Source organism: Opisthocomus hoazin, chromosome 5, assembly GCF_030867145.1.
Source record: "Opisthocomus hoazin isolate bOpiHoa1 chromosome 5, bOpiHoa1.hap1, whole genome shotgun sequence".
In the NCBI taxonomy this organism is placed as follows: Eukaryota; Metazoa; Chordata; class Aves; order Opisthocomiformes; family Opisthocomidae; genus Opisthocomus; species Opisthocomus hoazin.
Genome location: NC_134418.1, coordinates 7,221,657 through 7,237,128, shown reverse-complemented (window position 1 = coordinate 7,237,128; position 15,472 = coordinate 7,221,657). Strand labels below are relative to the sequence as shown.

General features: G+C 48.4%; 2 protein-coding genes across 4 annotated transcripts in view; one reads left to right on the top strand and one right to left on the bottom strand.

Annotated features, from left to right (window-relative positions):
• KDM3A (lysine demethylase 3A) overlaps positions 1-6,942 on the top strand; it is a 32,878-nt gene extending 25,936 nt beyond the window's left edge. Inside the window, exons 18-26 of the mRNA XM_075420309.1 lie at positions 85-321; positions 711-882; positions 1,845-1,935; positions 2,510-2,640; positions 3,459-3,578; positions 3,665-3,804; positions 5,298-5,474; positions 5,557-5,691; positions 6,200-6,942. Of these exons, the coding sequence (XP_075276424.1) occupies positions 85-321; positions 711-882; positions 1,845-1,935; positions 2,510-2,640; positions 3,459-3,578; positions 3,665-3,804; positions 5,298-5,474; positions 5,557-5,691; positions 6,200-6,280 (1,284 nt within the window). The 3' untranslated portion in view covers positions 6,281-6,942. The remainder of the gene's footprint in view (positions 1-84; positions 322-710; positions 883-1,844; positions 1,936-2,509; positions 2,641-3,458; positions 3,579-3,664; positions 3,805-5,297; positions 5,475-5,556; positions 5,692-6,199) is intronic.
• Positions 6,943-9,797: 2,855 nt separating this feature from the next.
• The window catches only part of LOC104329612 (charged multivesicular body protein 3), a 37,046-nt gene continuing 31,371 nt past the window's right edge, over positions 9,798-15,472 (bottom strand). For all 3 annotated transcript variants that reach the window (XM_075420314.1, XM_075420312.1, XM_075420313.1), the window contains 3 exons: positions 13,149-13,270; positions 11,265-11,379; positions 9,798-10,369 (listed from right to left, as the gene is read on the bottom strand). In XM_075420314.1, coding sequence (XP_075276429.1) covers positions 10,236-10,369; positions 11,265-11,379; positions 13,149-13,270 — 371 coding nt within the window. In that variant the 3' untranslated portion in view covers positions 9,798-10,235. The remainder of the gene's footprint in view (positions 10,370-11,264; positions 11,380-13,148; positions 13,271-15,472) is intronic.

Here is a 15,472-nt window from a genome sequence, read left to right as displayed (position 1 = left end):
TTAAATTCTGCTGCCTTGTCCTGCAGACAAGTGCACTAACTTCTCTTTTTGTTCTTTTTTTTTTTTTTTTCTTCTTTAAATCAGACAGACAGTGGACTCAAGAGCACACCCAAAATCCTTGATGACATTTTTGCTTCCCTGGTGCAAAATAGAACCGTTACAGACTTGCCTAAGAAACCTCAAGGACTGACTATAAAGCCTACGATAATGGGCTTCGATACGCCTCACTACTGGTTGTGTGATAACCGCTTGCTGTGTCTTCAAGATCCCAACAATGAAAGTAACTGGAATGTGTTCAGGGAGTGCTGGAAGCAGGGACAGGTATTTAAGTTTTTCTGTGTTGTCCATTTTCAGTTCATGTGCTTTGCCCTGGAGTTGAAGGGCAGGCCCAAACCTACTGCAGCAACGCTAAACCTTTGTGAAATGTACCACCTGAGCAGCGTTAGATCCTTGGCTAACAGGAGGTCTGTTTCACTATTTGAAATCAGTTTCTAAGCATGCTGCTGCACTGACGGTTCTGTATTCAAAGCCGCCTCGTAGCTTGACATAAAGAATTATCACATGCACAGCATAATTCTGGTAAGACGGGTATTTATGGAAAATACAGTGTTCACAAATGTTCAGTATGTTTTATGCATTACCCTATTCTGTCTGGAATTAGAATTTTTGGTGTTTTATAAATCTTCAGAGTATATTATTCTTCTTCGCAGCCTGTAATGGTGTCAGGAGTGCATCACAAATTAAATGCAAATCTGTGGAAACCAGAGTCCTTCAGGAAGGAATTTGGCCAACAGGAAGTGGATCTGGTTAACTGCAGGACCAATGAAATCATCACCGGAGCTACAGTCGGGGATTTCTGGGATGGATTTGAAGATATTTCAAGTAAGTAGTGTGAATTCTTGTTCCAATAGGTAAAATGTTCATCAGCAATAATCTTGCCCTAGCACAGATTTGTTATCCTTAAAAATATCCTTAAAATATTGTTATCCATAAAAGATGTTCCAGGCTTTTTCCTCATGCTGGACAGTGTGCCTGCAGTATATTATCACCGTGCGTGCTTGTGGGAGAGTGGGCTGGACAGAAACTGTCAGCCCCGTGGGGGACTCTCCTTCAGGAGTACATTTGGCTGCCTTTAGTCTTTCTGGGAAACATTCCAAGAAAGTTTGGGACCCTCCTAGCAAGTGGGTTCACCTGTCAGCTTTTCTTGCCCAGTTAAATGAAACCCAAAAGAGCATGTGTAGGCTTGGTGCTCACAAGGTAATTGGGTTCTGCTGTTTTAACATGCAGGTGCCTTTTGCTCCTAAGGGAGGAAAGTTATTTTGTATAAAGATGGGTTTAGGGGAGGTGAGCATGAGGTTTAGCATTGTTTTCACTTCCAGGTGAAAACAAACCTTTTCCAGGAATACTTGCCATCGTGTCTCTGGAGTTGTACTTCATCTGTTTGTCTGATACAACTTAGCGAATTTGGTACTTGGGGCAAGAAGAGCGGGAGCTGGAAGGCTCACACCTTTCTTTTCTGTTACTTGATCTTTGTAAAGATTTGGCTCTTTCATCAGCTGCTCTAGCCTCAAACACACAACAGTTGCCTGAGCTAAAATGTAGGAGGAGCTTGGACAGGGGAGCGGGTGAAGGCTGCTGGTCTAGTCTGAAATCTCCTGTCATAACACATTTGTCATGGCAGCAATACCCAGCTGTGGTGTCAGATTAACTTGTATGTCTTTGGTTCTACATAAATAGTTGTGGAATGAACATGATTTTAAACTAAGATAAGGCTTTGTCCTGATTCTTTGAATTTTGAGTTGTACAGCTATTAAAAATGACAACTTGTTAATATTTGACAATAGGTCGCCTGAGAACAGATGAAGGAGAGCCAATGGTGTTGAAGCTTAAAGACTGGCCTCCAGGAGAAGACTTTAGAGATATGATGCCTTCTCGGTATGAATTTACAAAGAAACTGTTCATCATTTGTGTGGTGCACACCCAAAGTAGTGGAATGCAGGAAGCCTTTTCAACTGCTTCAGCTTTGAGAAGCAGCTGGTCACGTGAACAAATTTGTTTCTTGGAGATGCCCAACATAACTGGAAACTGTAAACAAGTGCTATGAGAAATTTTTATGTAGTTCATTGCATTTATTGCCAAGTAAAGTGAGTAGCTAAAATTGCTAATAATGGGTTAAATTTTGTAAGCTTCCTAAAAGCTGGAGTCATTTTGAAATCTGAAGTTCAGCTGAAGCTTACTTTTTGCCAAATGACTTTAAGTCTATTTGATTTTTACTCAATTTGATATTAGTTGAGATGATTACACAAGGAAATGGCATTATTCCAGAGCAGTTACATTTGTTTATCTGCTATATTCCTTTGTCATGCTTGTTTTGTTCCTTTTCATTGTGTCCAGTAAACCTCCCGGAGGAAGGAGTACAGTTTCTTGACTAGAGAAAGCTTTTGTTGCAGTCTGTTTCAGTCTGGTTTTTTATCAGTTCGTAACATTAAATTGTGCTGTATTACTTTAGGTTTGATGATTTGATGAAAAATATTCCACTGCCAGAATACACTAGGAGAGGCGGCAAGCTCAACCTTGCCTCTCGACTTCCCAACTATTTTGTGCGACCAGATTTGGGCCCCAAGATGTACAATGCATACGGTAAGGAATTTTTCACTCTCAAGGTTATGTTGACCACACATTAACATTTACTCTAAATTAAATGAATCCTCGCTATTTGTAGACAATTTGATTAATCCCATTGATCTGAAAACCTAATTTTGGCTCACATAAATCTTAGTGATGTCCAGAGCATTACATGATTTTATTAGATGTTTCTTGTCAAAGTGATTTCAAGCCACTAATGTTTATTCCCGGGCTTCCAATCAGCTTGCTCCATGTGTATACATAGCCCCCCTTTCCTATAGCTGGCCACATGTATTTGTTATTTTGCTACTTCTGGCTGTAACGCTTTTGTTACTTCTCCTTTTTGGGCTGTATCATTTAGTTTTTAATCTCTTCCTGAGCCGTTCTTTCCACAGCTAGTTCATCTGCTGTCACTCAGAAGGTGTTTAAAACTAAGTGTGATCATGGCCAGTAAAGAGATCGGGGCTAGTAAATATGGTATCAGCTGCCCTTTAGAGTGAAATCGAGGCGGTTTCTGAGCATGCTTTATTCTAAACTGCTACAGAAACCCTCTTCTAGCAGGACTTAAACGTGGCTTGTGTATGTCATACAGGCTGGGTACAGAAAGGGATCGATGTGTCAGCCTGTAAACCAATCACTGGGGAAGACACAAATGAGATTGGGCATGATCCTGGATATAAAATATATTGCTGTACTGGAATCACTTGCTGATAAAAGTAAAAGCTCTCTGGTCTTTTCAGATAGTATTGCTGAGAGTGGCATAAGGTTTCTTTTTGTCTTACTAATGTACCTGCTACTCTTTTTTTTTTTTTTTTTTTAAATTCTTCCCTCAGGCTTAATAACACCAGAGGATAGAAAATATGGCACAACAAACCTCCATTTAGATGTGTCTGATGCGGCAAATGTTATGGTTTATGTGGGTATCCCCAAAGGCCAGGCTGATCAAGAAGAAGGTAATGTTCCTTGTGTTCGGGGGGTGTTCTTTCTGCGGTCAGCGGGAAGGTCCTTTCGTGTAACTGCTTGTGTTTGCTCTCAACAGAAGTACTTAAAACGATACAAGATGGGGATGCTGATGAATTGACAATTAAGCGTTTTACTGAAAGTCGAGAAAAACCTGGAGCTCTGTGGCACATTTATGCTGCGAAAGATACAGAGAAGATCCGGGAATTCCTGAAAAAGGTAAGCTGTTACATCTTACAAACTGATCTTCTGCCTGTGTTGGCTTGCAAATACGTATCCCTGGACTCTCCTTTCCATCCCAGTTGTTCTGGAAACAAATGCACTTGAGCGGTATCCAAGACAAAGCTTCTTGTGTGCCGTGAACCTTGTAGGATCGGAGAAGGGCAGCGAGTCAAAGCGTGGGGTTACCCTGTGTGTAGATCCGCTGCTTGTGCCCACACTCCTTACAGCACACGTCATGGTGTTGGGTAACGAACAAAAACAGCTGGTTTAGAGTTAAGCAAACCTACAGTTTAATCTTAAACTAGATCCTTCTTAAAAGCATGCACGTGAGAGGTTCTTGGGAAGTGTCAGAGCAGCATGTGGCACGTGAAGTTCTTCCTTTTTCTTTTCCTTTTCCTAACTCTTTGGTTTTTTCCATACCTTCATGAGCTTTGGATTAAGGGGAAAGCGTGAGGTGTTTTGGGTGACGTTTTGACGGGAGTTACAGGTTTAACAGAGATGTGAGACTACATCCAAAAGGGCTTGTTTCGGTATTTAAATTCACCACAAATAGTTCAGAGTTCTTGGTGGTCTTAATTCTGGAACTTCTTTGGTGCTCTAGAAGTGGAAAGAGCCAATATGTTGATGTTTAGAAGGATAAATGGATGATCTGAACAACTTGTCAGCCTGAGCGCTCTTGGGTGGAAGCTCAGAGAGGCCCCAGCAGATTTCTTTAAAGAACAAATTTTATACTTGATAAAACGTGATACTGAATTTGATAAGCATTGGCATTTTGAGTTTTGACATTTGTGTGTCACACCTCTTCCTGGTCCCGTGCAGCGTACTTGCCTGCAGGTGCAGGTGCTTTCGGCAGCTCGTCTCAGCGTAGAACCAACCTGTTTGTCTCTTCCCAGATGAGTTTCTGGGCTACGGTCCTGGGTGTACGCGTTTGCCACACCAAACTGGATTTCTGCTGGAACTTTCTGCAGAAATTCTCTCCCCACAGCCCTCAAATTTCTCTTCTAAAGTGCTTGTTGTGCCTCCTGGCCTCGTACCTCCTGGAAATCTAGTCAGCACCCTCTGTTTCAGTCAGTGAGCACCCTGACGCGCTGGCCTCAGGGCAGACACCCGCTGAATTCCGCGCTCGGTTGCTTCCCGTCGCAGGCTGTGGTGTGTAAGGGTACTGATCCCCTGTGTGATGGTGGTTCCCGCTGGGAACACACCTGAGTCGCGTAACCCTTCTGTTCCTTCCGACTGTAAACTGGGTTTACTGGCATTTCCTGCACCCGCATTTGCAATGCGTCTGTGACGCAGGAGGGACTGAGAAATGAAGAAGCCTTGATGAACTGAGGGCTGAGGAAGAATCCAGGCCTTTTGCTGTGTAACTCTTAAACCTGGACAGACGGTGCGAGGCACTCTGGGGGGGCAGGCGTGCGGACAGAGAGCCACAGATGCACCCTGTACCGGTGAGACTGGCGTGTGGTAACCCCTGCCCTCTTGTGGCTTTCCAGGTGGCGGAAGAACAAGGCCAAGAAAACCCTGTGGATCATGATCCCATTCACGATCAGAGCTGGTACTTGGACCGACCGCTCAGAAAACGCCTTCATCAGGAGTACGGAGTTCAAGGCTGGGCTATTGTACAGTTTCTAGGAGACGTAGTTTTCATTCCAGCAGGAGCTCCGCACCAGGCAAGGACCGGGGACGCTGTTAGAGCCTGACCCCTCGGGCAGATGTCTGAGCACAAGGCTAATGCTTCTTTGTTCTCTCTAGGTTCACAATTTGTACAGTTGTATTAAAGTTGCAGAAGACTTTGTATCCCCAGAGCATGTCAAACATTGCTTCTGGCTCACTCAGGAATTTAGATATCTGTCGCATACGCATACGAACCATGAAGATAAATTGCAGGTAACTTCCCAGTGCTCGAGATGAACCCTGCCCCTCTTAACCCTTGCAGAAAAAGCCACCAAGCCCAGGAGGGGTGTGTCCCCACAACCCGAGCTGCTTTCGTCTTCAGGTCAGCTGTAATGCGCTGGCTCCTGAAGAGGAATTTCCATAGGTTTCTGAAGCGTTACGGCGCTTTTAGCAGTTTTGAGGAAGCCTTCTGAAGCTTCTCCGGAGATTCTTTTGAAATGTTTCTTTTTTCCACGTGTTTTCCCTCCAGCTGAGCTTGCAGTAATACTGTCCTCAGGCTGCAGGGTTTCCGTTGCTATCCTGTTAGAATCTGGACCTAATTTTCCCCCGTTGGTGATGTAAGCGAAGCTCGTGCTGATGAGCATGTTAAAACTGCAAGGAGAGGCACGCGGGGCGGAGCGGGAAAGCTGTGCAAGTGCTTTTCTGTCTGCCAGAGGCTTCCAACCTGACCCGAACCGTGCTGTTTAGTTGTGGAACTGAACGCCTCGTCTTTTCCTCCTAGGTGAAGAATGTCATCTACCACGCTGTTAAAGACGCGGTCGGGATACTGAGAGCGAACGAATCCAGCCTTAGCAGACCGTAACGTAGAAAGCCTTAACCACGCACTATGAAACAGAAGCGCTGGCAGCTGTTTTACCTACTCAGTCAGGACCTCTGTGGACTTTGAGATTATATGAATGTTACCTCATCTTCCTTTTGGCAGTACCAGAGGATCGTGGTACTATGTTCTGTGTGTTCTTCCAATGTTTACAAACCTGATATGTATATGTAGTAATATGTCTGGACTGTGGCAGACTGTGAATGCTCAGTTGCAATAGAACTTTATACGGAGTTGCTCTCCAAGCTGTACAAAATACCTCCTACGGAACTGTCGGAAACTATTCCAAATTACTTCTTTGAAAAATATTATTCAAGACATTGTAAAGCTTCAATTTTTAAAGTTTATTTTGAGGTGGGAGGAAGTACGGAGTCACCCGATTTAATAACCGATTTACATAAAAATAAGAATGCGGTTCTGGAATTTCACATTAACATAGAACTAGCATTTAAAAGTAGCTTTAAGCTATTGTATAGTAACATAGAGATGGGGATTAACCATCTTTAGGTAAATGTATTTAAATTTCTAAATGTTAAAAGAAACTTTTAATCAAATGTCTTCGGTTTGAAACTGCTCTTTAATTTGAACTGATGTTTGATTCTCTGGTTTTTAACACTGAATGGTCTACATAAAATTCTTCTATTTCAGATATTGTTCCTTGCCTGGCTTCTTCAATTGACTCTAGAAAATGTAATTAATTTGATGCAGTGCTTTGAAATGCAAAAGCAAGTTGCGTGTTGCATACTCTTCATGCTGGTTTTTAAAGTACCTGAAGGCTTAGGGAGTTGAATTTAGTGACAGATCTGTCCCTAATGTTTTTTGGCTAACCAAAGCACAGCTCAGCCTGACTGCGGCTTCTCGGCCAACCCCGGTGCCGTGGTCAGTATCGAAGGCAGCTTCAGTCTTAAGCGGCGAGGTGCTCTGAAATGACTTAGAGAAAGACAGTCTTCTGTCTAAACAAGATAAGGCAAGAGAAAACGAACCTTTCTGTTCTCCTTCCCAGCGCTGAAGCACACAGCATAGCTGTTGGGAAGAGCCAGGTGGGAGGGGAGCCTCCCAGTTAGCTAAAAGTCACTTTTCTGAACTTCGTGTAACAAACTGACAAACTGGGTGCAAATTCCCCTCCCTGTAGTACTTCACCTGCTGCTAATGGTCAGCATTAACTGTTGTGAGTCTGTCTCTGGTGATGGTGTTTTTCTCAAAGACAAGTCCTCTTGCCCATCCCTTGGTATCCGAAGTGGAGCTGAGGCTGTGCTGACCTGCAGGGAGCAGGAGTCTCTTCAGTTAAAGTGGGGTAGTAAAAGGTTTGTCTGCTGCGAGTAGGTACATTGCTTCCTTCCTCTCAAACTTGAGACAAAAGCAGGCACCCAGAACAAGTCCAGCTGCAAAACAAAGTCACTGCTGGGTGTGTGCCTTCCCGCAGGCTGGCTGTGGTGGCTGCTCCAGGGGAGGTCCTGCAGCCCCTCAGGTGACCAGGTACAACCCCTTTTGCCTGGGCTGAGATCTGTAATGGCCGGTGAAGTGGTGCGAGCACTGAGGCATGTTCTCCTCGGGTGGGGAAATGTTCTGTGTTACCTGGCGTGTGCTGCTATCTCGGATCCTGCTCTGGGACACACCTTCCCTCCAGCTCTGCCTGCTGGGGCCTCGAGTGCCAGGGGACAGACCGGCTTGTTCCAGTCACTTCAGCTGGCTTCGGGAAGGAAAACCAGTAAACCTTGATCTGGCTGTTCCTGCTCAAACTAGTCAAGTATCCTGAACTTTAGCTGAATGTTCCTTCCTGCAGTACCAGGTCTGAAGTAAATGAAATAAAGCAGTCTGACCGCTTTTCTTGGAGCCAGCGGGCGTAGCTGTGGGGAGCTGGGTGCCTGGCCCACCCGTGGAGTGAGTCACGCTGCTCTTGCGCACACCTCTGCCCCACAGACGTGGGAGCAGACCCACTGCTGAAGCTGGATGTTGAACTTCCCTGCTGCTAGGCTGTTGTTCAAGCTGGTTTTACTGCAGCTGTTACCCACCCCATCTTGCTGACCCTTCAGCTGCTGCTGTTCTTTCTGACCTGTCCTTGCTGGATTTCTAAGACCACAAGAAATCAGTTATCCCATTTCCCTGTCCTTGTTCCCTTTGGGATAGACAGGACACTGGAGTGGCGCAGGTCCCCAGATGAGCACGCAGCCCTGAAGCGCTGGCGCTGTTTGTTTGCCACCTGCTGGCGTGCAGGGGAGCAGGGCTGGGCCCTGCCGGGCTTTTGATGGCTGAGACGAAGCTGTTGGACAACAGGCAGGTGGTGATGTGCCTTTGTTCTTCCACCCTTGCTGTTGGAATACAATTATTTATAGGCGTAGTTTGCTTTTAGGTAAGTCCTCCTTGAACTTAGAGACTCTCTCCTTTGCCTGGGAGGCTCCTGTGGCATTGACGTGTTCAGGAGAGCGACGCAGGGGCTGCTTGCTCTGCAAATGCCTTCTGCGAGTCACAACACAGGGCTCGGCTGAAGGTTTTTCCCTGAGAGGAGACGAGATGCGCCTCTCCTCAGGTTTTGGATTCCCCAGGCCATGGGGCTTTCACCACCGGCAGTGGGGGATGGCGAAGCAGTACGACCTGGAATGTTTACAGAAATGCGAGGGCAGCTGAAGCGAACAGGCCTCTTGGTGCAGCGCTTCAGCGCCTCGCATGCCATCGGCCGAGAGCTCCAGCTGGGGGCTGTTTGCCTGTGGCACTACCGCACGCTGTTACTGGATGTGCAGGCGAGCAGAGCAGGGAACAAATGCTGCTGTTCCATGGCTGTTCTCAGAAGACTGGGGTTTAGTTTTTATAAATACCGAAAGACTGAAAAATTTAATTGTGTGGGTTGGTTCTGGGGTCACTTCTGGCCCCAGACGGGAGCAGCTGCTGTCTGCAAGAGCACTGCACGTCACCCCCGGGCACAGCCCGGACCCCTATGAGTCAGGGCACAGCTCCTGCCTCAGCCAGCTGAGTCCCCATCACTCTCACACTGTCACTTTTACACCTGGCTCTCAGAGCATGCAGGGTGCTGGGCAGGGACCTTGCTCCTGCCTTCTGCTCACCTTTGCTGGAGGGGGCTTCCCCCAGAGCAGGGAGGTCAGCCCTGCTGTGTGCTGCCAGCCTGGCGCCCAGCGCTGCTCTCCTTCATCTCCTGCAGAGCACAGAGCTGGCGGGGCAGTTGTTTACCTGGCAGCAGTATGACTTAGAGTGAGAAATTAAAAAAAAAAAAAAAAAAAGAAAAAAAAGCTTCTGGAAGTGGTGGAGATGAAAATGGCAGGGGGGAGCCCTCCTCTGACCAGCCACGCTGCCGAGAGCTGTGGCGGGAGCGCTCTCCTGGCAGCACAGCGCAGCCCTTGCGCAATAAGGCTATTGAACAGCTGGTGTTGAACTACGCTGTGAAGGCCCTGAACGTGCTAAAGGGAAAAAAAGTAAAGCAGCATAAGCCCATGCGGTTGTGGTTGGGGTGAATATTGTTTGTGATGCAAACTACACTGATGCACAGAGCAACTGTTAAAAGCAGCTTTAATAAAATCTATAGTGATGTGGAAAAAACAAAGATCTTCCACCATTGGAGGGTTCCAGTAGCAGATGAAGCCAAAGTGCCTTTTTGGGGAAGACGCTGCTTGAAGATAAGAATGTATTTCAGGATTTAGATCTAGAAATACAGAACATTGCCATCTCACCACAGCCTCTCACCGGGGAGGCGGGCCGAGCTGAGCACAGCAAGATAATCTCTACAGACCGCACACCCCCAGAAGAAGTAGATTACAGTAGTTTCGTGGAGAACACACGCCCCAGGAAGAAAAAAAAAAACACCTCAATATATATTACATAAAGTATTCTCACATATTAAGTTTTGCAGTTTGAAGGTCACACAGAATATCCCGTTGCAAAAAAAGAACAAATAAAACAAAAAGGCAAACTGTACAGGAGGGCGTCACCCTTAGCTCCGGAGGGTCGCTAACCGCGACTGCATCGCTTCGATGTCTTCCTCCTCGTCCACAGCAGCGGCCGCTCCCATGGGCTCGGGCTCCGGCAGAGCATCTGTGACTTTGCTGGGTGCTTTACCCAAGGCCCCTGCGAGCAACAAACAAACAGGCCCGTTAGGTCTTCGTTTCATCAGCAGCAGCTTTCAGGTCCGGGTATTTAAAATCATTCCACCCGTCACTTCTGGCCGAGGTCGCATGCAGGAACTGTTTGCCTCGACCGGCCCCTCTGCAGCCGGCCCGGCGGGAAGGGAGCTGCGCCCAGCCAGGAAACGGGGCGGAAAACAGCAAAGCGGGGGACAAGAAACAAGAGAGGCGAGAAGCCAGCAGCGGGGCGGGAGCTGGGCAGCCGCGCTTCGGGTGCGTTACAGCCGAGCATGGCACCAACACGCTGGTTTGTCACCTCGCATCACAAGAACCGGAGGTGAGGAGGACGCTCAGCATTACCTGCGTCAAGTAACTAAACCAGCAGCTCACGACTTCAGAAGCTGTAAGGCAGAAGTTGGGGGTTTGGGGCTGGGTTTTGGGCGGGTTTTTGTTCGTTTTGTGGATTTTTCCCCCCCCTCTGACAACTCAAGACTAACAGCATTTTACAGCCAGGAGACACAACGCAGCCCGAGGCTCGAGGCAGTGCAGCCGAGATGATTTCCTGGCTTCACTGCTAACAGGGTATCTAGTCAATCAGATAAATTTCACCTCGTTAAGAGGATCCACTGCACACACAAACACTGATCTGTTGAAGCCTCCATTACAGAACCGCCCAGAGATCAGCTGATGAATTCTTACTTACGCTTCACTGAACCGCACCGGCCTTCTCAGCCAGTATTCCCCGAGAAACCAGTTTGTCAGAGCACTCTGCCCAGCAGCAAAGGCACGGGCACTGGGAGAGCGCCACGAACTCTGAGCAGGCGACGCTGTAAATCGCTGCCTGTTACGGAGCAGCGCGGGGGCAAGGCTCCGCTCCCGGCAGACACGCACAAACTCACCGGCTGTAATTTCAAAAAGGATTTTGTCAACTTCCATCTGGGCTTCCTCTTCCATTTCCTCCTCATCCTCCAGGCTCTCCAGGGTGTCCTCCAGCATCTCCTCTATGATACCAGCCTGGCGGAAAACCGAGAGGCAGCGCGTGACGCCCTGGGAGACAGCCCAGCGAGCGGGCGCACCTCCTACTCGTGGTCAGGCTGCACCCACCGAGGCATTTAAACCTCTCGACGCCTAAGCTGTTCGCATCACGGCCATCCCACAGAATCACAGAGTGGTCAGGGTTGGAAGGGACCTCTGGGGGTCACCCAGTCCAACCCCCTGCCGAAGCAGGGTCACCTACAGCAGGCTGCACAGGACCGCGTCCAGGCGGGTCTTGAACATCTCCAGAGAAGGAGACTCCACAGTCTCCCTGGGCAGCCTGTTCCAGTGCTCCGTCACCCTCAGAGGGAAGAAGTTCTTCCTCGTGTTCAGACGGAACTTCCCATGCTTCAGTTTGTGCCCATTGCCCCTTGTCCTGTCGCTGGGCACCACTGAAAAGAGTCTGGCCCTGTCCTCCTGACACCCACCCTTCAGATATTTACAAACATTTATTAGGTCCCCTCTCAGCCTTCTCTTCTTCAGGCTGAACAAGCCCAGCTCCCTCAGCCTGTCCTCGTAGGAGAGATGCTCCAGTCCCCTCACCATCCTTGTAGCCCTCTGCTGGACTCTCTCCAGTAGTTCCTCATCTTTCTTGAACTGGGGAGCCCAGAACTGGACACAGGACTCCAGATGGGGCATCACTAAGGCAGAGGGGAAGGAGAACCTCCCTCGACCTACTGGCCACACTCTTCTTAATGCACCCCAGGATCCCACTGGCCTTCTTGGCAGCCAGGGCACACTGCTGGCTCATGGTCAACCTGTCATCCACCAGCACTCCCAGGTCCCTCTCCACAGAGCTGCTCTCCAGCAGGTCCGCCCCAGCCTGTGCTGGTGCCTGGGGCTGTGAGGGCTGGGCAACACCCCTGCCCATGGCTGTACCTGTACAACCGGTGCACAGGAAAAGCTGTCAGAAAACTGAGGGTTCAACACACATGTTCCCATTTGGAAACTCTCAGGCTGTTACTCCTTGTTGTTGCATGTCTGAACACTGACAGCGCAGCTTGCTCCAGGTTTGCAGCAGTGTTTCACATGCTTTACGAAGCATAAATTGTACAACATGCTGTAAAACTGGGGGTTGCAACCTAGGTACGGCCAAATTGTTCAGGTGCACAACGGTAAAATTATGAAGAAATAAGCTGATTTCACCTAAACAATCTCGAAGTGGTAAGCATGGTGGAAAAAGCAAAACAACTCTGTTAGTTGAAAAGAAAGTAGCCATGATGGAGAATCACTGTACGTTAAAATCAGAGCAGTCTGATCGGACGGAGATGCTCTGCTGGATGTTTTAACCCCGTATCGGAACGGCCACCTTGCCTAAGATGGGACTCTCAGCCTCCCACTCCCGACAGGCTGCGGTGGGTTTTTCTTAACGAACATTTTCATCCCTGAAAGCAGGAAATTCAGTCTCCGCAGAACAGAGAGCAGCTCGGGGACACGGGCAGTGAACCCTGCTTCGAGCCTCCCCCCGCCCTGGCAACAACCGCTCTGTTCCTCCTTCCATCCTCAACCCCAGCAGCTTTTTTCGGCTCCCAGCTTTACACCCAACCTGTTGCAGACATCACCGAGTCCAGGTTTCCCCCCTCCCCCAGTAACTTCCTAGGAAATCCCCAGCTATTTATGTGCAACTTTAATTTCTGCTTGTCAGGGCTCACACGAGCCCTTGGACGAAGGGGCTGCCTAAGCGGTTGCACAGCACGCAAACGACCAGCTCTTGTTCACCCAAGTCTTACTGACGCTACAGGTCTTACCTTCATCATCTCTTTGGCCAACTCCCTCATCGTTGCTTGGATTTCAGGGATTTTGACGAGATTTTGCATAGCTTTCATGACTTCTGTGCTCTTCTGCAATGAACCTGCTACTCTCAGGACAGCTGTGAAGGAGAGGCACAGAAAAGCTTCACTGATCCATGCACCACTGAAAGCAGAGAAATTATATCCTCCCTACGTGGACAGACATTCGTATGCATTCAGGCAATTCAGTTCAAAAAAGAAACAGGCATCTTGCTGCTTCATTCTTGTCTACTTTCCTGGAAAAGCTCAACCCCTACCCACATCAGAAAAAATAAGTTTCTGGCAAAGATCTCGGTCCTTTGTGATGAACCTGGAGCGACCCAGATTGCCGGCAGTGAGATTTCAGCCCGCTTGCACCCAGCTCCTACAGAGAGGTCCCTGCGGAGCTCCCGCCTGTGCCCTCCGCAGCCAGAGCTCTCGCTGAGCGCTGTGCCAGCGGAGCTCCCGTCCCGCGCCACGGCCGACTGCCGACCTTCCGCCCGACACTGGGCAGTGGAAACTAACGCCGGCACAAGTTCCAGCACGATAGTTTCACAGCAAACAGCAAGCTAGAAAATTAATACTGAAGCAGATAAGCTGGAAATAGGTTTAAACTGAGTTAAACAATACTCTTTGCAGGGGCTATTGTCACAATCTAGCTCAAAAGCTCTTCCTGCCTATGTTGGCACACCAAAATCAAAACGCAGTAATTAGGGGTACTTTGAGCTCCGTGAATGGTGGCACCTAACACTGCGGCTTCCTAGCCATGGAGAACTTACCTGTTTGTATATAAAATGGTCACTCCTTAATGAAGCAAAATGAAGGTACAGCATACATTATTTTTCATTTTAGTACTCAATTTCTTTAAGAACATCACACTTCTAACATTAACAAACTAACAGAAATCTTGCCTTCAGCCATCATTTCCCCAGGATGAAGCAAGTTAATACAAAGGCCAGGCTGAATGCTGGGTTCCTCCCCATGGCTTGGGGAAGCGTATCAGAACATTCCCCGTCAGCTGAAAATGCTGGCAGCAGGGGTTTTTCTTTTAAAGGACCCCTCAAGCTGCAAGATGGCCTCTGCTTCCCTTTCCTGAATGAGGTCCTGTGCAGCCTGCTGTAGGTGACCTGCTTCGGCAGGGGGGTTGGACTGGGTGACCCCCAGAGGTCCCTTCCAACCCCTATCACTCCGTGATTCTGCGAGGTGCACAGGGAGCCACGTTCGGCCTGTCGCGAGGTTACACTTCAGGTTCACACTGCGATGCCCGGTTTATCACTCATCCGGTGTTCAAATCCTCTAGTAAATAGCTCGGATAACGCACGGCTGGGGGAAACACCTGGACGCTTCAGCGGTACTTTAGCCTCCACCAAGTCTTTCCCTCTCTTTAATGCCTTCTGCTCTCCTCTCGTGACAGGCTAAAATGCTCTAAAGGTAGGGAAAATACTGCAGGAGATCGATTACAACAGAATTCTGATGTGGGTAAGGAATGAGGGGAATCTGCTGGACCTGGGGGAGAACACAAGACCCAGTGGGCTTTACAGCGAGGCAGGTGCTAAAGCCCCAGGGCAAATGGAGTCAGCCACAGCGAGAAAATCAAACACCATGCCCCATCTCCTTTTAGGACTTGGTAAGCGTCCTAAGACTCTGGCTAGAGAAACAATACAAGCCGAAGGGAATTCTACCGAAGAAAATAAACCTCACGTTACAGATCCTGTCAAAAATCAGTAACAACAATGGGCTCCAGAAGGACACAGGGATACTAGGCACGCACTCACACTCTTCAGGAAAGCACGCTGAAAACGTGCCCCAGATTGCTGGAAGAGAAGTCTGTTTCAGAGCACGTGTGAATCACATCAGTGCAACTCTCAGGCTCTGAAGAAAGGTGTCAGATTATCTGCTGAGCAGCTAATCAGAGGAAACAGAGAGCCAGCGAGGATCTAGGGAACAGTGAGGGGCAGGAACCCAAAAAGCTAACTGGGAGCTCCCTGCCAGCTCCAGCCCAGGGTGGGAAACCCACCCAGACAGGGCAGTGGTGAAACGGTCTCCAGGACCTCCTGCAGACTGATGGGAGTTACTGCCCACAGGGATACAGCACTCAGCATGGGATGCGGGGAAAAGAGCATTTTTTGAACCACGAAAAACTTCCTATGGAATCTTTCAAGGGGACTGCAGGAAAGTGATTGAACATGAGAAATTTTTTATCAGATGTTTAGGGGAAGGACTGAAGGTGGAGGAAGCGAGGGATCAAGGTGGACCAGGGAAGACACAGACCTCAGGGGCCTACAGGTCCAGGCACCGGCAGC